The sequence below is a fragment of the Chelon labrosus genome (assembly GCF_963514085.1).
Source record: "Chelon labrosus genome assembly, chromosome: 14".
Taxonomy (NCBI): domain Eukaryota; kingdom Metazoa; phylum Chordata; class Actinopteri; order Mugiliformes; family Mugilidae; genus Chelon; species Chelon labrosus.
The window spans coordinates 18062224-18083061 of record NC_140347.1 but is presented as its reverse complement, the minus strand read 5'-3'; the positions used below and the strand labels follow the sequence as shown (position 1 = coordinate 18083061).

General features: G+C 41.8%; 2 protein-coding genes across 2 annotated transcripts; both read right to left on the bottom strand.

Moving 5' to 3' along the window:
• Nucleotides 1-1331: 1331 nt before the first annotated feature.
• On the bottom strand, nt 1332-12631 carry heca (hdc homolog, cell cycle regulator). The gene is made up of 5 exons (XM_084560755.1): nt 11723-12631; nt 8058-9126; nt 7220-7386; nt 2708-2862; nt 1332-2003 (listed from the first exon to the last, which is right to left on the bottom strand). Exons 1-5 carry the CDS (start codon nt 11862-11864, stop codon nt 1839-1841), a joined length of 1698 nt encoding a protein of 565 aa, XP_084416881.1. The 5' UTR covers nt 11865-12631; the 3' UTR covers nt 1332-1838.
• A 708-nt stretch (nt 12632-13339) lies between these two features.
• On the bottom strand, nt 13340-18804 carry abracl (ABRA C-terminal like; the record flags this gene model as incomplete). Its single annotated transcript, XM_084560527.1, is given in 5 exon segments — nt 13340-16083; nt 17007-17072; nt 18687-18703; nt 18705-18745; nt 18748-18804. Coding segments are annotated over 5 exon segments (366 nt in total). The 3' UTR covers nt 13340-15898.
• Nucleotides 18805-20838: the final 2034 nt, after the last annotated feature.

Genomic DNA, 20838 nt, shown 5'->3' with positions numbered 1-20838 from the left:
GCAAAGCCAAAATGACTTGAAGAGAAACACAACAACTGTTAAAGGGGAACTACTTTTTTTTTACAACCAGGACCTTATTTCTGGCATAAAATACGATCGTTTACTCACCCATATAACTTTTGTGTCATTTGCACTCATTCAGGAGATGATTAGATCAGCGTTTAACCACATAGTGGGAGTGACGGCAACGAGATGCAGCCTCTAAATAACGCATTATCTGCCGCGAAACCTGTAATTTGCCGACCACTTGCACTTGCAAAACTAGGTACACCAGACACACAATGGCTACCAAGAATAAACATACATGAAATGGCCTAAAAGAAATAAAACGACTGCAAACACGTGCAAAGGAACTACAAAGAAGACAACAAATAACCACGGAGACAACTACAAAAAGACAAAATGGCCACCAAGATGCACAAATAACCTCAGAGACAGCTGCTAGAAGACAAAATGACAACGACATGCAAAAGTGACCTGAAAGAACCATATAGACAACTATAAGAAGTCCAAAGACAACTACAGACACATACGGAATAACTACAGAGACCCAAAGGAGACACACAATGACCACAAATCCACAAAATAACCACAAAGTGGCCACAAATAACAATACAAATACAAATAACCATATAGGCAGCGACATAACATTATGACCACCTTCCTAATATTGTGTAGGTCTCCCTTTGAGCCTCAAACAGTTGTGACTCATCAGAGAATGGACATGGGCCTTCTGAGGGTGTCCTGTGGTGTCTGGAAACAGAATGTTGTTAGTGGGGGCCTTTAGGTCCTATGGGTTGAGGGGAGGGGCCTCTGTGGATCATCCCACAGATACTTGATCAATTTGGGATCTAGTGAATTTGGAGGCCAGGTCAACACCTTGTGCTGTTCTTCATGTTTTTTTGAGTTGTCCCTGAAGCGTTTTTTTTTTGTGTGTGCCTGTGTCAGGCTGCATCCTGGAGTGTTCTGATAACAGAATGTTGTTAGTGGGGGCCTTTGGGTCCTTTGGGCCAGGTCAACTGTGTGCTGTTTTTCATGTTTTTTTTGAGCTGTTCCAAAACTGTTATTTTATTTTATTTATTTTTTTTGGGGGGGCTGCATCCTGCTGGAGATGGCTGCTGCCATCAATGAGTGTCATTGCTATGGGGTGAGGGGGTCTAGTCTGGTCTGGTACATGTCTAGGTAACATCCACATGAATGCCAGGTCCAAAGGTTTCCCAGCAGAACACTGAATTGTGACAAGAGTCAGTGTTATTTACTTCTCCTGTCAGTAGTTGTAATGTTGTGGCTGATCAGTGTATGCACTGAAAACCTAGGCAGTCAACAATAAAATCAAACCAATAGGGCAGCAATAGTGTGTTTTCCTCTTATAAGCAACTAACTGATGATGACTAACAGATCCATGTGAGTGATGTGAGGACAAAAAGAACCTGATCATTTTCAAAATAACGTCAAAATACAGGTTACTCTAAATGTCACCGGGTGAACATATCAAACCGACGCCAGCAAGTATCTTTCTCTGGTTTATTCGAGATCGTTTTTGGTAAAAAATAAAATCAAATTTGGCATACAGATACATTCACTTGTCACAGATATTTTCTTGACTTGAGTGTTGGTTCCACTCTTCATCCACACCTTCCTCTCCACAGCATACTGATACACTTTTAATTTCTCTTTCAGCTAGAGTCAAATACAGAATAAAAATAGAAAAGAAAGGGAAATTAAAAACATAAAAACCACTTTTAAGGCCCAAAAAAATAAACTCTTTCCTAGATTGTGTTAGAAAAAAAAAATATGAGAACAAAAGCAACTTAACTAGCATGCATGATCAACATTTGTCAATAAGCCTCGAGTACTTTGTAGGAGGAGAAGGGTTTAACAAAGTGATAGTCCAGGTTGCCGCAGTGAGGGCACTGCTGGACGTTGCTGTACTCGGAGAAATACTGCATCCCGACTCGAACGTCCACCACCGGCTTCCCGCAGTGCTTGCAGTTGAGACGGGCCTGAGGACACAGAAGACACAGGGTCAGCTGACGGACGGAAGGCTCAAATAAAGCTGCATTAGGCAAAATCTGAGACGGACCTTCTGAACGGTACATGTGACTGAATAATGACGACTCAAAGGTCAATTTTCAATCAGATAGAGAAGGCTGGTGTAAATCTTTTGATTATCCGTTAAATAGGAAAATATTAGCTCCTTCAAAAAAAGTAAAAACTTGATCTGAAGGTTTCTTCTCTCTAGTTGGAATAAAAACCCTTCCGTCTGAGCATGTTTGCTCCACGTGAGATAAACATCATGTGATGTGACGAGTTTCCAGGAGGGACAGAAAGATGGAGGTGGCAATAACAACCTGTTGTTTAAACAAGTGTTTTGAAAAGACGAATGAAGACAGAACTAATGTGGGTGGCAACATTGAAGATGTGGCTCCATCTTAGTCGTCTCCTAATATTAAATTAATTCAATGTGAATACGTTTGGGAAAAAAAAAAGTTTTAAAGCTGTAATGAAGTATTTCTGTCCAGCAGAGGGCGTCAAATCACACTATGAACACATTCACTTACAATCACCTTCTAACATATGTTGAAGTAATAACACTGTGATAGAAAAACAAGAACAAAACAATTACTTGACCTCTATTTTACTTTTTTTTAATTTATTTTTTTGTGAAGTGCCCATTGGTTGCCCTTTCAGAGACCATCGTTTCTACCTGGCAACACGGTGAAGCAGCAAGTATGTCGTAGGTGTACATGGTGCCCAGCTGGTGCCAGCTCCCATCCCAGCGTGACTTGCACTTGATGCACACGATCTTGTGGACGCCCTCTAAACAGTCCACGCAGATGGCGTAGAGGTGCATTAGCCGGCCTGGTGGAGGAAGAAGAATGAGGAATTAGCCACTAGCCATTAGATTTATTTAAGAGAAATGAAACAACAACAATCTTTTATCCTCTACGCCTCTAAAGCAAGAGTCCATTTATACAGTCTGACAAACTTGTGCACCTCCACTGGCCTTGCAATGTCAGGACAAGTAGCTATAGGTGGTGCATGGACTGGATTGTCTTCATATAAGACATGCCTGGAGAGACCTGCAACTGCTGAAGCTCAACGACTTACTGAAGTAAACCCACTCATAAGGTCTGGTGTCTGGTCTCCAAGTCACGTTGCGATCCACAAACCGGGTTGTAACACACCATATAGACCAGAGTGATGCTTACATGGTGGTTATTTTCTTTAATAATTGATGTGATGATAAAAATACAGATCTAAAATGTCTTGTTTTGTGCTCAGTAAGGAAGCTCTGTTCCTCTATGATCAGTTTGGACTATTCTCTTCCCTACACTGGTCCAATTAGTTCTTCCAGGACATGTCATGTCTCTTCATGCTGCTGTGCATCTGGTTGTAGTTGCCCTGTGTGTAATTTTATTGGTCATTGTTTCACATCCGGGCAGCACAGTGGCGAGGTGGTTAGCACTGATGCCTCACAGCGAGAAGATCCCGGGTTCGAATCCATGGGCCGACTGGTCCTTTCTGTGTGGAGTTTGCATGTTCTCCCTGTGTCTTTGTGGGTTCTCTCCAGGTACTCCGGCTTCCTCCCACCGTCCAAAGACATGCTAGTTAGGTTAATTGGTGATTCTAAATTGGCCGTAGGTGTGAGTGTGAGTGTGAATGGTTGTCTGTCTCTCTCTGTGTTATCTCCCTGCGATAAACTGGCGACCTGTCCAGGCCTCTCGCCCGATGACAGCTGGGATAGGCTCCAGCAGACCCCGCGACCCTTAACAGTAAGAAGCGGTTACAGAAGATGAATGAATGAATGAATGTTTCACATCCCTTTCCGACACATACACTTACTAAATATTACAGAGCCTCTGTTCCAGGGAGCCTTGGTCTTGTGCCCAATAATCCATCCATTTGTTTGATACCTTTGTTAAATCCTTTCAAATTAAGATAGTCTGAGGACCTGACAGTGGCATTCAGGCACCGACTTCAGCGTGTTTTTGTGGCATCTCATCTCTCTACATGAACCGATCTTTACCAGAGTCTAGACTCCTTCACCTGAAACTCACCTGGCTGTATGAAGTTCTATTCTCACAAGCTCTTCTTACTTAAATAAACCTTGCTCCTCATTTCCAAATAATATCTCCTTATTTAAATATCAATGTAATACCAAAAGATGTTTTTTTTTGGGGGGCATTTTTGACATGTGATCAGTGATGATTATCTTTCGGACTGGTCAAAAAAATTGTCCAGTCGTTGCAGCTTTAGGCCTGAGCAGGCCTCATGATTACCATTTACCATGATGCTACGCTGCACAAATTATTTAATTTAATGAAAGTGCTGCAGACTAACTACAAGAATTTCCCAGCTCATTAACAATGAGACAACAATGGAAAATGATTAGCTCCGTTGGAGGAGACTCCCATACAATGGTGGAAACAATGGAAGATCTGTTTAAAATAACATAAATTAAGTGTATTGAGAGCTTGCAAGACAAGTACATCTAGCTACAACAATAATAGAGTTGTGTGATAAATCCAATCCTTCATGAAGATGATATGTGTCAGTTAGTTTTTGACCCTTCTGAAGTCAGATTTATTCATTCATCTTCATTAATTTTCTGTAACCGTTTGTCCTCTGGAGAGTCGCAGGGGGGCTGGAGCCTATCCCAGCTGTCACTGGGCGAGAGGCGGGGTACACCCTGGACAGGTCTCACACCTACGGCCAATTTAGAATCACAATTAACCTAACGAGCATGTCTTTGGACGGTGGGAGGAAGCTGGAGTACCCGGAGAGAACCCACGCAGACACAGGGAGAACATGCAAACTCCACGGTTCGATGGATTCGAACCCAGGACCTTCTTGCTGCAAGGCATATTACATATCATGTTTTATATCATATTTTTGCTGCACATGTGGAGCTTGAGCCAAAATTATGCTTGTTCTGTTTGCTTTTCGCCGAACTCTGCTTTTCAAGATGCGAACTAGAGGTCAGACATGACCTTCTTAAGGCAAACTTGACAAAAGATGGAAAGAGCAACTCAGACAAATCTCCTTTGCTGATATTTATATTCTGTCTGACACAAAAGCAAGACAAACTGAATGAGCAATCCTTTCTTACTGATGCATATGAAGGACATACATATCAAAGCTTGTGGGCCAGCACATCAAAGAAGCCTCGTGCTGCCTCCGCCTCTGCCACCGCCGATGATTCACATTCATACTGGGCTGTGCAGAAGCCAGCAGAAACCCTTTCATGTCTACATACACTGTACGGACCAGGCTTACTAATGGATCAATTCTTCTTTATGTGAAGAAGGCTAACGCATTCTGATCACTTTAATTTGAAGGCGGCTGTATAATTGACCTGTGTAACATGCTAATCATTTATTTGTCACTACTCGGTATGCGCATTTTTAAATGATCAGCAGCAGCCGGGTTGTCTTGACACCACAGTGGCCCCTGAGTTCTTGGCAAAGAAAGAAAACGCATGCAAATAGACAAAGGAAAAGCAAATGAGGACGATCGGTTGTAAAAGACACGTCATGAAACACAAGAAAGCCTCAAACAAAGTAGCAGAGAAGGCAACTAAATTAGTCTAATTCACTCTAAATGTGTTGTTTTTAGGCCTTAAATGATCAGATTGGACAACTCAGACAGCATTAGACAGTTGATTTAAGCAAATCAATCACAATAAGCTGCTGAAGTTGGTCTTCTTCTCTGGTTTTGCAACATTTTTATTTAAATACAGATGCGTGTTATCAGATTGATGGAACTGTTTCGTTCATTTGGTTGTATTTAGGGTCTAACCTGTAGAGCATTTAATTCTCTGGTCAACTGTGTCCAGTCATGTACATATTGGACCAGTGCATATACTACTGCGTGTTTTTTTTTTCATAGTTTGCACAACACAAATCTGAAGAAATTACTGTAACTTGATGAAATAAAATTCATTAGTTAGTCAACTGAATCACTCACTTAACCACAACCAGTGGACCGACTATTTACTGCTAAAATCTTTCAGTAACTTTATAAAACCTCTCCATTCTGACGTGGCCGCTCCAGTTTTCATTGATTTTAGATTTCAATCAAAAATTTAACATTTACAATCAAGGGACTCGATCTGGTGAGTAGAGCTTACTGTGCAAACCAAAAGCATCTTAAAAAAAAATCGACTTAACTTTTCATTTCAGCTCATTTTCTCCACTTCCTCTGCATTAATTAAAACTAGGGATGTCCCGATCCGATCACGTGATCGGAAATCGGGGTCGATCACGTGGTTTCAGACTCGATCGGAATCGGACGTTACATCCCGATCAGGGATCGAATATATATATATATATTTATATTTATTCTCATTATTTTTTTTATCAGATCTATAATATTTCAAAACAAATGGGAAAAATAACATCTTAGTATTTGCTGTTATGTGGTGTTACAGAGTCAGACCGTCTCAACTCCACACAGAAACAAAGTATGCGGCATGACGTCACTTTGGATCGGATCGGGACTCGGTATCGGCAGATACTCAAAATCAAATGACTCGGACTCGGACTCGGGGGCAAAAAAACCTGATCGGGACATCCCTAATTAAAACTACTTACATGTTTACTCGATGAGGATGAAAAATGAAAAATATTAGTTCTTCAAAACAAATTATTAATGAAACGCACACTAATCAGACATAACATTATGACCACCTTCCTAATATTGTGTAGGTCTCCCTTGTGCCTCCAAAACAGTTGTGACTCATCAGAGAATGGACATGGGCCTTCTGAGGGTGCCCTGTGGTGTCTGGAAACAGAATGTTGTTAGTGGGGGCCTTTAGGTCCTATGGGTTGAGGGGAGGGGCCTCTGTGGATCATCCCACAGATACTTGATCAATTTGGGATCTAGTGAATTTGGAGGCCAGGTCAACACCTTGTGCTGTTCTTCATGTTTTTTTGAGTTGTCCCTGAAGCGTTTTTTTTTTGTGTGTGCCTGTGTCAGGCTGCATCCTGGAGTGTCATTGCTATGGGGTGGGGGTGCCTGGTCTGGTCTAGGTGGGTGCTACATGTCTAAGTAACATCCACATGAATGCCAGGTCCAAAAGTTTCCCAGCAGAACATTGTATTGTCACAAGATGGTCAATGTTATTCAACTCACCTGTCAGTGGTCATATTGTTGTGGCTGATCGGTGTACAGTGTATGTATAAAGCATTTGTTGAGCTGTTTAGCCAGGTCTGACCTTGAAGGTGGCAGGGGACGTCGTACTCGATCTCGTCGTGGCGCGATGGGCTGAGAAACAGCGTCCCGTCCACCAGGGGAAACTGTTCAAACACAGGCAGCGCCCGGTGGCACAGCGCACAGTTCACCACGTTCCTCTGGCTCGCAGTGAGGGCGGACAGGATGAACCTACGGGACGACAAAAACACAATGAAGAACCCGCTAACACCAAATGCATCCGGTAGATTTATGTTTCCTCAGGCAGGATTTTCATGATTATTATGCTCACTGGAGTAGATTTTGAATCCTACCATCTCTCATGATGCCTCGAGTGTTTTAGGAAGCTACTAAGCCTTTAAACACGCAGATCATTAAGCTTTTAAGTATTAACGTCTACAAAAGGAAGAAATGGTCGTAAAAATACTGTCAAACCAAAACGGCAACAAGGGCGGACTGTGACATCCCCTCATGTCACCTGTGCCCTGACCGCAAAGACCAACCAACAACCAGCTGGCACAGTTTCTAGGTCTACTGTTAATTCATTGGTCACGTTAGAGTGAAAATATTACAATAAGCTGCAAAAAGAGGTCCGACTAGTGCCAACCATGTGGCACACGCAGCCAAAACTAGTGCAACAGTAGCTCACTAATGGCCCAACGATGGAAAAACGACCAAGTTTGTGTTTCAAGTTGTATAATAAGTATTTCTACCTGATCATTTATTTCCATTTCCTTGATATTACAATCACAATGCTTTCCCACAATCACATTTTTTTTCATTTAATTTTAATATTCTGGACGTTTTAATGTGGCATAAGCTTCCAAAGAAGCATAAGAAACTTCATTTCCCAGAAGCCCTACCTGCGCAGCTCCTCCCCCTGGCCTGCCTGTGCGTCGTCCTCCATCCTGACGTGGTAGGTGTTGAGTTTATGGCGGGGGATGTGGGTGAGGAGCTCCGAGAGGTCCAGCCTCCTCAGGAACTGCACCGGGTGAGGGTGAGGGCCGTCGCCCATGCTGCCGGAGGCGAGCCGGTGGTGAAGCGGCAGGGCGAAGGAGAGCTGCAGGGGAAGAACGGACGCGTGATCCAGGTGATTGCCGCCGGCTGCACTGCCCGAGGCTCCTAAAGGGCAGCCACCGCCCCGACCGAGGGCCCCCCCGAGCAGCAGGTGCTTCCTCTGCGGGTCCATGTGGACGGCTGATTTAAAGAACTCCCCGAGCTGACGGGAACCCCGCAGACCTGCCGCTCCACCTCCTGATCCGAGGGTAGCAGTAGGGGAGAAGGTGAAGCCGGTAGGAGGAGACTGTCCCGGGGAGGAGTCACATGGAGATTTCTGAGGTGGCCCCAGGGGAAAGGGCCCTCCTGTGGCGTGTCCTCCTCCTCCACTTGCTGCTGCTCTCTCTGCAGAGTTCTGTCGGTCCACTGATTGTCTTCGAGGTAGCTCCTGACTAGAGGCCCTGTGAGCTAGTTTGCCTCCTCCTCCTGCTGCTCCTCCTGGTGGTTTACTTTTCTTGCTCTCGTCAAAAAACCCGTCCCCGACCCCTGCAGCGCCTCCACTGGCCCCCATCCTGCCCGAGCTCCTCTCCGACGGCTTCTTCTTGCGCTCGTCCTGCATGCGTTTCACCTGGTACCAGTCGGTGTCTTTCTTCAGGTGACCCTGGCCACAGCGGCAGGAGCAGAACCTGAAGGCCAGGTCGTAGCCCTTCTTGGTCCACATGTTCTGCCGGCACTGCTTCTCGTTCCAGGACCGTGCCCGGCCAATGCAGTTGAACTGGACGAGGATGGAGCTCTCCCACTCGTAGAAGCACTGCAGGTGCATCCAGTTGCCGTAGGGGCAGAGCTCGTTGTTGCAGAGCACGCGCTGGTAGTCGTCCTTCTCCAGGTCGATGGGACGGGCCAGACTGCAGCCGAGAGGGGTCGCGCACTGGACCTCTGAATGAGCAGAGAAGGGAGGGGGGAAGGGCGGGGTGATTTTGTTGTGTTCTCATCAAAGTTTCATAAAAAAAGCCTAATTTATTCAACACACTGATGTAATTTTACTCATTAATATTCAAGGCACACTGCTAGAAAAGGGCCTATATGAGATAAAAGAGACTACTCGCTTTTATATGAATAACGATGCAGTTGTCAAACATTTTTGTTAGATATGAACCACAAATCAAATTCAAATTGCTAATTTTGTCTAAAAAACTGCCCAAAAACTCAACAATATTTCATTTACAATCATATAAAATGGGGAAAATCTGAGTAAAAGCAGATTTAAGAAGATGAAGACAGCAGATGTGGGTCATTATAGCTTAGTGAGTGTCACATTTGCTGGTTTCAGCTTCTCAAATGAGAGAAGTTGCTCCTTTTCGCTGAAAGATTAGGCGAAGTAAATGCTCAGTCTTTATCTCTCCGCAGCCAGTTTAGGTTACTTCTGCTCCTCTACTCTCTCCAACACCTCCAGTCGGTCCCCGTTCTTTAAGTTTATTGAGATTCAGTCGTTCTTGTCTTTCAGTCCGTCTGACGTGCAGCCCTGCACCTCTCCATCTCCTCCTCCATCCTGGTTATCTCATCTGAAGTCTCCATCAGCTTATCTGCTCCTCCTCCACCACCAGTATCTAGAGTCAGAGGGCGTCTAGTCCGCATCTACCAGCTTCATCTCTGAGAGTCTTATCGGAGTATAAAGTCTTGTTGCTTCATTGATTTTGCCCTTTACTTTCAATTCTCCTTATTGAAATATCAAAACAACTTGGGATTTGTTCCCGTTTTTTGCACCTTGCAATCTGCTGCCTCGTCCTAAGCTTAGTCATATCTTCAGCACTTAACTGCTTTGGTGTTATTATGCCTCTACGACGGTGCCTTTAAAGCAGCGTCTCTGTCGTGAGCTTCATTCCAGCAAACACAGCAACGGGGTGAAAATGTTAAAGCGTCCTCGCAAGCCACATCATCGGCATCTATTTATGACATTGAACCAGGCCGCCGGGGGCCTGTGAGCGGCTCTATTCAAGAGCTGCCAGTTGTCAAGTCTGGATGTGAATCAAGCAAATGTGGGTACTCAGTCTCTGCGAACGAGCAGCTCACAATAAATACGCAGTGTGTGTGTGTGTGTGTGTGTGTGTGTGTGTGTGTGTTGCGGGGTAGTTTCCTTCTTCCTTTTTCCGGTACAGTGTCAGGTTCTCACCATCTTTTCTGACTTACCCACAAAGTCGAGAAGACTGTCTGTGCATTTTAATCCCAGAGAACTGTGGTCATATATGTTACGTAAGGGTCCAAACCTCAGAGATGTTTCACTTTGTTATAATTTAAAGCAAGAAAACGCAGCAGCTGGTCACATCTGACACTCACCAGTAAAATGTTCGCTTCAGTTCAACTTCAAATTCTTTTGTTTCAATATCTTTTTTTTTCCAGTGCAGGACTTTTTATTGTAATGGAGTATGGTTACAGAGCGGTATCAGCACCATTTATTAATTTGCACTTTCCAAACGTGCTAATATATATATATTTCCATTTAGTGTATCAGCTGATTTTCATTTGGGCATATCAGCATGAGTTAAAACATCCTAAACTTAAATTTTGTTAACTTTTCTAACATTTTATTTTTTTGTAATGACAAAGTTATTTTGTTTAATGCAAGTTAAAATGATTTGTGCTTTTTTTGACCATAAATTATCCCAGTTGCAGCAAGTTGTCTATTAGTCCTAAGTGTTATTACAATGTAAGAAGAGACTCAAATACACTTGCTGCTGTACGTCTGCATGGGATGAAGTTGGAGTTGAGTGCGCACGCAAGCGGCGAGGTGTGGAGGAGGAGGAGGAGGAGGAGGAGGAAGGCCACAACAAGACACCGTGTGGGGAAGGTGCGCGTCAGGCCTTGCAGGAGAGCCTGCACACCAACTGTTCACACTAGTCCATCATTAAATGCATCCAGAGAAGTACCGCATTGTGTCGTTTAGACTTCCTGTTGCTACTTTATATGGCAAATAAAATACACCCTGTTTCCCCCCAAGAGGACTTAACGGCGCCAAACTCCATTCATAAATTCCACAAATTAAAGATTTCTTGCTCGCCATCCAATAATTAAACAACATAAAAACGGGACTAACGCCGCCAAAATAAACACAGTCACCCCCTGTAAAGTTCGGTTATATCCAACACACCAAGCAGCGTCCACTTCAATGATATCTCCTGCTCCTTCTCGTACCAAAACAAACCCTGGTGGCCTTCAAATTTTTAGACTCAGAGATTGCAGTGCAGTCGAGTGATAGCTACTCACTGGCTCCACTAACACAAGGCCTTTAAATCATGGTCGACCAGTGTAGCCTATAGCTATGTGCCTGTAACGGAGGACTGGTGAAATGTTTTTAATCTGCATGAAGGAAAGAAGTGAAAGAGGGGGCAGAAACATTTGCAGCGGTGTATGCGCGTATGTCACAGTCGTGCAGACTGACAGAGAGACAGGCAGGCAGGCAGACAGACAGGGCTTCCCCTGTCAGGAAGGCAGCATCACCAAACTTCACTACATCTGCGTCCGTTTCCACTCTTACCACTCGAGCGCTCGGTCCTGGGCGCAGCAGCAGCCGCGGCCGCGCCTCCTGTTGCGGCCGCACAGGCTCCATTTTCCTGCTCATCCCCGCTGCTGTTGGTGCGTTTGCTTTTCTTTCCCTTGCTGGTCTTCTGGTTGGGCATTTTACAGGATTCGGGTGTCAGTGTTATTTTCGACCTCTATCGACGGCTCCTGTCAGCGCTGTCTGACATTTCTGTGGACTCCATTCCTGCAGTGTTTTTTATTTTTTTATTTTTTTTTTACCTCTGTCGCTTTGGGTCTCGCCTCGGGCTGTCTGTCTTGCAGCAGGTAAAAAGGAAATAAGCTGCTATAACCTTTAGGAGCGAAGGCGTGTCCGCTCCGTCTCTTGTTTTGATTCCTGCTCTGCTGTTTTCTTCCACCCCCTGACGTCACGGGACCACGCCCCCTCGGCATTGCCTGTCAACCGACCCGTGGTGCGTTTAAGCTCCGTGGGAAAGCTCGAAATTGGCTGCTTCACATCAATTTGTTCAAGAACAGCGCTTAAAATACACCGATCAGCCACAAAATTATGACCACTGACAGGAGAAGTAAATAACATTGTGACAATTCAGTGTTCTGCTGGGAAACTTCTGGACCTGGGATTCGCGTGGATGTTACCCACCTACACCAGACCAGGCACCCCTAACCCCATAGCAATGACACTCCTTGATAGCAGTAGACATCATTTGTCACCCCCCATTGTGTGAATATGCATTAGTAAACATAATTATTTTAATAAATGCAGAGGAAGTGGAGAAAATGGACTGAAATTAAAAGTTATTTTGTCGATCTCCTGGTGCTTTTGGTTTGCACGATAAGGTCTTCCTCATCTGATCACGTTCCCTGATTGTAAATGTAAAATTTTCCTTTAAGAACCCTCTAAAATCTATAAACCGATTTGGAGACCAACACAATATTAGGAAGGTGGTCATAATGTTATGCGCTAGTGTCCATTTTAAGTAATGTTAATGAAAGCTTTATGCCAAAGTACATGTGCTAAAAATGAATCAGATAATAGACATTGTCACACCTCGTGTAGCTGTGGCATCGTTGAGCAGTCTCTGCTTACCAATTTCAATAGTGAAGGTGTAATCCCAGATATACCCACAGTTCCTGAATGCAGCAGCAGGCTCAGCAAGGAGAATGGAGACGTAAAAAGCAGATGAGGAGAAATCAGCGTCACATAGCTGTGAGGAGGCACCACAGCCTTATTTGGTATTTATGTCAACACATTATTCATCAGCCTGTGTTGTGGTATTCCATAAAAATCCCAGTGAGGTAACCAGAGCTGTGCAACAAAACATTATTAAAGCAGTCATAAATTAAAGCAAATGTTTTTATCACCAAAATGAATCAAACATACAAGATAAATTAGGAGATTGGGGAACCAAACTCCCTTTATAAGTCTGACAATTTAAAGGCTTCGTGTTAGTCTAGTTTAACTCAAAGCTGTTAAACGAGACTAAAGATGATTTACAAACCAACAGCAGCTGCTCTAAAACTCACAAAGCAGCAAATGCTTTATTGATAAGTTTCAGAAATATTGATGTTACCACAATCTTCTTGCATGAATAAATGAAACACTCAACAAAACAGGTTTAAAGCTTCAAGGGTGTGATTTATTTCCTTGGAGTGTATATGTCAGCAACAGAAGACTTCTGCTCTTCTAGGAATGCATCATTGCCAAAACAAAAAGGAAAAACAGTAATGACGCACTTAAACACATCACGCCGGCATCCCACACGGTCACGGAAACAGCTCGAGGTATTGGCACCGCTCTGATCGTTACTTTCTTTGTCTCACTTTGCGTTTAGAAAGTCATCTGAAACTCACTCCATTGCAACAGCAGGATATTCTCGATAGTGATGCAAGCAGCACGTTCCTCACCCTGCTATTTAAACAGTTTTTCAGACTCACCACATCAGTTTACTTTCACCAGGTTTTGATCTATCTATGGCCCTGATGCTAAGAAAATAATAATAATAAAAAAAAACTTTTCAAGTCAAATTGAAACACCTGAATGTAAAGGATTTTGCAAGGTTGGTACGACAGCAGTGAATGCGAAAGGGGTCTTAGAAAACTTGTGGACCAGGCGGCGTTTAAAAATTAAAAAAAAGCAGATAACTTGCTTCACGTCATCATGAGAAGCAAATAACGTGTTGATAATAACACAAATTCAATGAGAATATGAAATCTGATATGTATGCGCACACATGATCTGTCAAGAAGAACATACATTCAGGAAAAAAGTAAGCCACAACACTTTATACGGAGGCCCAAAGTGTTCAAAATTAAATGAATTTAAATAAACTACATGATCCATAACAAATCCATTTTTAAACTCGGCTCATTAATATGAAATCTTAATTCACTTTGCTTCTTTGTCAGAGGATATTTTGTTTTTAGCAAAATCTAATTTTCACTCTATTAACATTTTTCTGTCAATCAAGATACAGAGAATGACCTTTGCGATCGTATATGTTGCTTTGCTGTGAATGAGTGAACACAATGTCACATACTATAGGTGTTTCCACCTTATTTATCTTGACTGACATGAGACGGGATATAGCCTGAAGGTAGTATGAGGAGCTAACATGGCTAACAGGCTAAAAAAAACAGCAGGTCAACAAATCTGATAAAACTCTCATCTACACATGCAGGTCAGTTTACAGCTGGAAGCTAATGTCGTTCCACTCCGAGATAAATGGGAAGTTGAGTTTTTATCTGATTTTGTGACAGAAATTGGCCTTTGCAAAATGTCATCTTGAAATAAAACCTTGTGGAATTAAATAAAAAACAGGTGTGATCATATTTCATATTCTTGACCCGAGTTAAAAACATGCGTTTCACTATTGCACATTTCATTGCATATTTGTCTGTATTTACTCAAGAAATTATTTACTCCATAATGACTTTGTAATTTCATTAATTGCGACAGCTTTAGGCCTCCATACGAAGCTGAATGTTGATGATATTTCAGCAAAATTAAATAACAAAAAAGTGTTTGACGGACCAAATGATTGGTCTACAGATGGTAAGTGTTCATATTTGATAATTCAGGAAAGTATTTACGCCTGATCTGCAAGTTTCATCAGACCTACAGTACAGAGTAACGAGTGCTGAAACAAACTGAACTAATACAAGTGTAAATGTAAATGTGCATCTTGTGTCACTAATTTAAGCCACAGGACAACTACTAAACATATTTTGGTTGAGTCGATTTGGTCCTGAGAGTGGTTACAAATTTCGCATTTGGCACCCTGTAATTATACACTAATAAAAATTGCACAAGAAATAACATTCGCCATTTGCTCGTCAGTTGTTTCTTACAAAAGGCAAACTTTTTTTTTTTTTTTTTGGAATTTTTGTTCAGCAGAGAAAATTCAATTATTGACTACATATAAAAAGATGGAATAAAAACTACTCTGGTACATGGCGCTGAGTACAAACAGTAGTTTTCCATAACGTCTTATTACAAAGTCCCCAGGAGGTAGTAGAAATGGTGCATGTAAACATAGAAATGGAACTGCCATCTGGTGACACTTGGTGGACACACTCGCACCCTTTTTTATGCAGAAATACTCATTACATTATATTTAAGTAATGAGTCTTTAACTCTCACTTCCTATTGAGAGTTTAGTTCTGAGAGTATCCACTACAAATGAATAAAAAGTTTGCTTGAGTTCCTAAATCTAGCAACCATCTCGTCCTGTCCTTTAACGTGACACTGAAACTGTTAAGAGAGACATTTAGCTCTTACACACTAAAAATTTACCCCAAAATTAAATTTAAAAAAATCTAAACAAATTACATTTCTGATTTGTGCATTTGACACCTGTGACTGACAAAATGGCAGCGCCTGAGAAAGAAACACCACTTCTCTGTGCAATCCGACTCTGTGATGTTCACAAGCATAATTTTTTCCAATTAGGCACGCTGAAATCAAATAAAACCATTATGCAGACGTGCCTACCCTGTCCGCAACTGTACTGTTAGGTATAATCAGATTGGTTATCATTGTGTTCAAATACTGAGCCTCGTAAATGGAGGAGGATAAAAGTGAGAAACAGAAGCAGGCTGGTGCACTGCAGAGGCTCAGTATTTGGAATGGCACCCACAGCTACGGGGAGGAGGCCGTCCAGTGCGAGCATCGACCTCACTCCTGGAGCAGGATGATATCGACGTTGTCGTGAACACCCTGCAGGAGCAGCTCGCCTTGGAAGGTGACCACCTTCTTCTTCTTGGCTGCCTTCAGGGTGCCCACCAAGGCCTCGAAGATGTTGGCACAACGGTCGTCGTTGAACAAGACACCGAATTTCACGCTGGTTTGACCATCAGCATCTAGAACAATGGATCAGTGCACATTGAGAGTTATTTTCTAAAAAGTAACTGAGAGTATTCGACTAAAATGCTGTGCTCCTTAAAATTTTTTGAATTCAGAATTTTCCTTCAGAATTTTCTCCATATGTTTGCATAAAAAATACTCAAAACATCTGCGGATTCTAATGAAAATAGACCAAGAGAACCCAATCTGTCGCTGAGCTGAATCCTAAGAGAAACTGGGTCATGGGGCAAAACAAACGAGCCCAAGTACATAAGTCGTACAAAATAATGATTCAAGAAAAACAAAATGAATGTTTTGGAACGGCCAAGTGTAAGTCCTGAACTTAATAATCCAATAGAAATGTTGGGAAAGGACCTGAAGCAAGCAGTTCATGTGACGAAACCCACCAACATCTCAGAACTGAAGCGGTTCTGTACTGAGGAATGGGCTAAAAAAAATCCTCCAAGCCGCTGTAGATGACAGATCAGCAGTTACCGGACATGTTTAGTTGCTGGTAACTGCTGCACAAGAGGGTCACAGCACATACTGAAAAAAAGGGTTCACTTACTTCTGCAACTCTCAGATATGAACAAATGATTAATTTTCTTGAATAAATAGATGCACAAGTATAACATTTCTGTTTCATTTGTTTGACTGGGTTCGTCTTGTCTACTTTTACAACTTGCATGAAAATCCCCTGATGTTTCGAGTCATTTTTATGCAGAAACATAAAAACTTCTGAGGGGTGCACTCTTGTGACTTGAGATCTGGTGCTCTACTTTATTAATGTTTCCAGCACTGGGAGCAGTGAGGTACTCATCAACACCACTTGACCTCATATTTATGGTTCAGTACGACTCATGGCGGGATGATACAGCAAATTATTTCGAGGTGAAACCCGTCACCGTTGTTGCAATATATAACCACAGCCTTGACTTACTTTTACTGCCGAGACGCTGAATCTCCTCCACCAGCAAATTAACTTCATGTGAGACATTCATTGTCGCTGGAAAGCAAAAGAAAGCATATTAATACGATTCTATGTAACTTTTATTATTCTTTTATTGAAAGCATTTTAACGTTTTCCTTTATCTGCTGGTTCAATGGGTTGTCTGTGAGGGAGAAAAATAGCTTGAACACAATTGCTAAAGTATGTTCAAAAATTACTGACACTAAGCAGAGGAATTTGGGCACGATCTGGGAAGAACGAGTCGTTCAGAGAGCAAAATCAATGATCAGCCAACCAGATCACATTTTGTCGACCGAGTTTTTATTGCTGCCTTCCGGTCGCCACTATAATATGCCCATCAGTAGGACGAATCGTTATGTAAAGTCTTTCATTCCTTCTGCTATTAAGCTTCTAAACACAGACGCCACTCATTTTAGATGCACATTTTAAGGTTTTACCTATGTATTTACTGATTGATTTATACATGGGATTTATGTATTTATTGGATTTTTTACTATTGATTTTATTGATCTTAATGAGCACGGATTTAGTGATTGATTATTACGTGCACTTATTGTTTCCTTGGCTTTCTTGTTTGTTTGTCTATTGACTGACTGACTGTATGGAATGCATGTGGAAAAGCTGTGAATGAATTGCCCTGTTCGGGTAAATAAAGTTCTCTGAATCTGAATCAGTTGTTAGCTTGAACAACTAGCTTTTAGTCAAACTCTATTCAAACTGGTGGCACAAGGTCCACAATTTAGCCATAAGGGACGGATGGCTTGATGAGTAAAGGAAGCCATCCACTAGAAACATCTCAGAGCAGGGGAATAAAACATAATTTATGCCCATAAATAACCATAAATACCCCCCACAACAAATTCCTCAGTTCGGCATATGGTTTATTAACCAAGTAGTACTTATTTCATTTTAAATCCTCAACTTTACTCAACTTTGGATAAACCATACTAGTGTCAAATTAGTCATTTAGGTACAATAAAGTGCTAATTTGGTCATGAAATCTGTGCCGAATTTCTCAAAATATGGTTTTAATTAAGAAAAGTTTTAGCATATATTCTGCTGGTCAAGATCTTTCAGTATAAGCATGGTGATTCTTATTTTGCCATATTTGCAAATGGAGTTTGGAACAGTCACGCCGTCCTTGCCAGAAAAACGCATCTTATTGCCATTAAATGCGTAAAAATGCAATTGTATTTTATTTTAAATCGCTTACATGAGCACTGCATTAAACAAGAGAAATGACTGCAGCTCTGACATTAACGGAACAAGTTTTAACACGACTAGGGCGGACTATCATTAATGCGGAAGTAGATGATTAGCATTGACGGCTCGCTAACACGAGCCAGAAATGTTACTTGTAAACCAGGGTATTTTACAGATGTGAAGACATACTTAATGACGACTAGTTAATCGTGGTTGGGTGGTGTTTTAACTGGCTTCAGGTGCAAGAGAAATAATTAATGTCAGCAGAAAACATGAGCTCGCCGGCATTAGCTTCTAACAGTGCAAATGATCGGCTGAGAGAGAACGGAGGAGTTATTCAGCCCCATCAGCGGATGTACTATATGACAGAGAATTGATTTAATAAATGAAAACCCAAACAAGTCTAAATCCAACACAAATATGTGTATTTTTTAAAAATTTTTTTACCTGATAACCAGTTTTTTTTTTCTTGTAGAGAAGCGATGAACGAGTTTCTGACGAGTCTTCACCGGCGGAGAATGTTGCTGCGTTCAGGGTGTGCTAGGAAAATACACACGTGGCACATAATTCACATATTATCTCCATTAACACATCCACTTAGATTATTTTAGTTATTCAGTGTCCTTATTTAGTAGCAGATACGCAATAAGACTCAAAGTTGTGTTCTTAAAAATAATCAGAGCATTCAGTGGCATGTTATAGCTCATTAAGCGAACATTATTCCCAGTTTAAGGCGGCGTTTAGACGTGTCATCTTTGCTGCTCCGACAATAGTGCTGCGTATAAGTGATATTTGCAACGGCATTTTAATCCCATAATTAATTATTTATTGCCAAGTTCCAACTATAATGTGTCATAAGTTTAGCTTATTTTGCAGGTCTGTTGTGTTTTCATTTGTGGTGGAATTTCCCATATTTTGTCTTGGCAATAAAGGCATCATGAGAGCTCATCTGACTTCATTGTGACACAATGCGATGCTTACACTACACAGCTCTTAGCTCCTTATACAGCTCCGGGTGTCACGTGACGAAACAGAAAAGTGGGCACTTGAACGTGTAGCCTACTTTAGTTTTTTAGTTTGGCCCAAGTCCTGTCCACAAACATGGAAGGGGTGGTGCTTATATGGGGGGGGGGGGTTCATTCACTTGAATGAACACGTATGGAATTGTGTAGTAAACAAAAAAGTGTGAAATAACTCCAAGTATGATTCATATTTTAGAGTCTTCAAAGTAGCCACCCTTTGCTTTGTTGACAGCACTGCAAACCCTTGGACTTCTCTCAATCAGCTTCATGATGTAGTCACGTGAAATGGTTTTCACTTCAGAGGTGTACCTTTGTCAGGGTTCATTTGTGGAATTTCTGGCCCTCTTAATCGGGTTGCGACCATCAGTTGTGTTGTGCAGACGTCAGGTTGGTACACAGCTGACAGCCCTATGACAGCCCACAGCTCAGACAGGTCTGATGAGCTCAAATTTGAGATGTTTGGTTCCAGCCGCTGTGTCTTTGTGCAACGCAGAAAAGGTGAATGGATGGTATCTACATGCATGGATCTAACTGTGAAACATGGAGGTGGAGGTGTGATGGTGTTGGGGGTGCTTTGCTGGTGACACTGTTGGGTAATTATTCAAAACTGAAGGCACACTGAACCAGCACGGCTACCACAGCATCCTGGAGCGACATGCTATCCCATCCGGTTTGCGTTTTAACAGCGGAGAAAGGGAAATACAGTCTGAGTGAAGTGCTGGAGTGATGGGCCTGTACTTGGGCTATGCTGCTACAGACAGACACAGTCACCACCACACATGAGTAGAAGCCCATAGTTCTTTTGTGTAAGTCAGTATTTTTGTTTGTTTGTTTTTTTGGGGGAAAATACTGTCAGACTCTTTAACCCTTTGGGGTCCAGGGTATAATTGGCCGTTTTTAACTACTTTCAATTTTTATCTTTATATTTCACCTTAAAAACTGTTCACCACGCTTTGTTTGGTGTCACTTTTTTTCAGCACAACCTCGCCTGTGAGAATTTAGTCATTTCGTTTTGACATACTGTGTTAACACACTGGACCTAAAACTACACAAAAAAACATACAATCCAAGTAGAAAAAAGTTTATTTTTTTACTGTGAAAACCACAAACATGTTTAACGAACCATTTTTATAAATTAGAATACAAATATAAACTGTGAACTTCAAAACTTACTTACAAAATAAGCAAAACAACAAAGCTATTTTCAGCTATTTACATTAAAATGCAGGCAATGCGTCAGGCGTTTTTTTTGTACACCTATTTACAAAACGATCAGGTGTCACATACATTGTAAAAAAGACAACGACAGTCTATTCACCAGAGTGTGTATTCTTAATAGTTTGAACATGAAAATTAAAATAGTTATTATTTAACTAGAAAATACACGTTAGAGCAATAATGTGCACCTCAATTATGACCAAATATGTAATTGTAAATTAGCAGAATTTACAATTTGAATATCTATCTATCTATCTATCTATCTATCTATCTATGTGTGCGCGTGTGTGTGTGACATCATGTGGATAAGATAACTGATAGACAACTGAACTCTGGTTACCTGAACTGACAGCATTGTT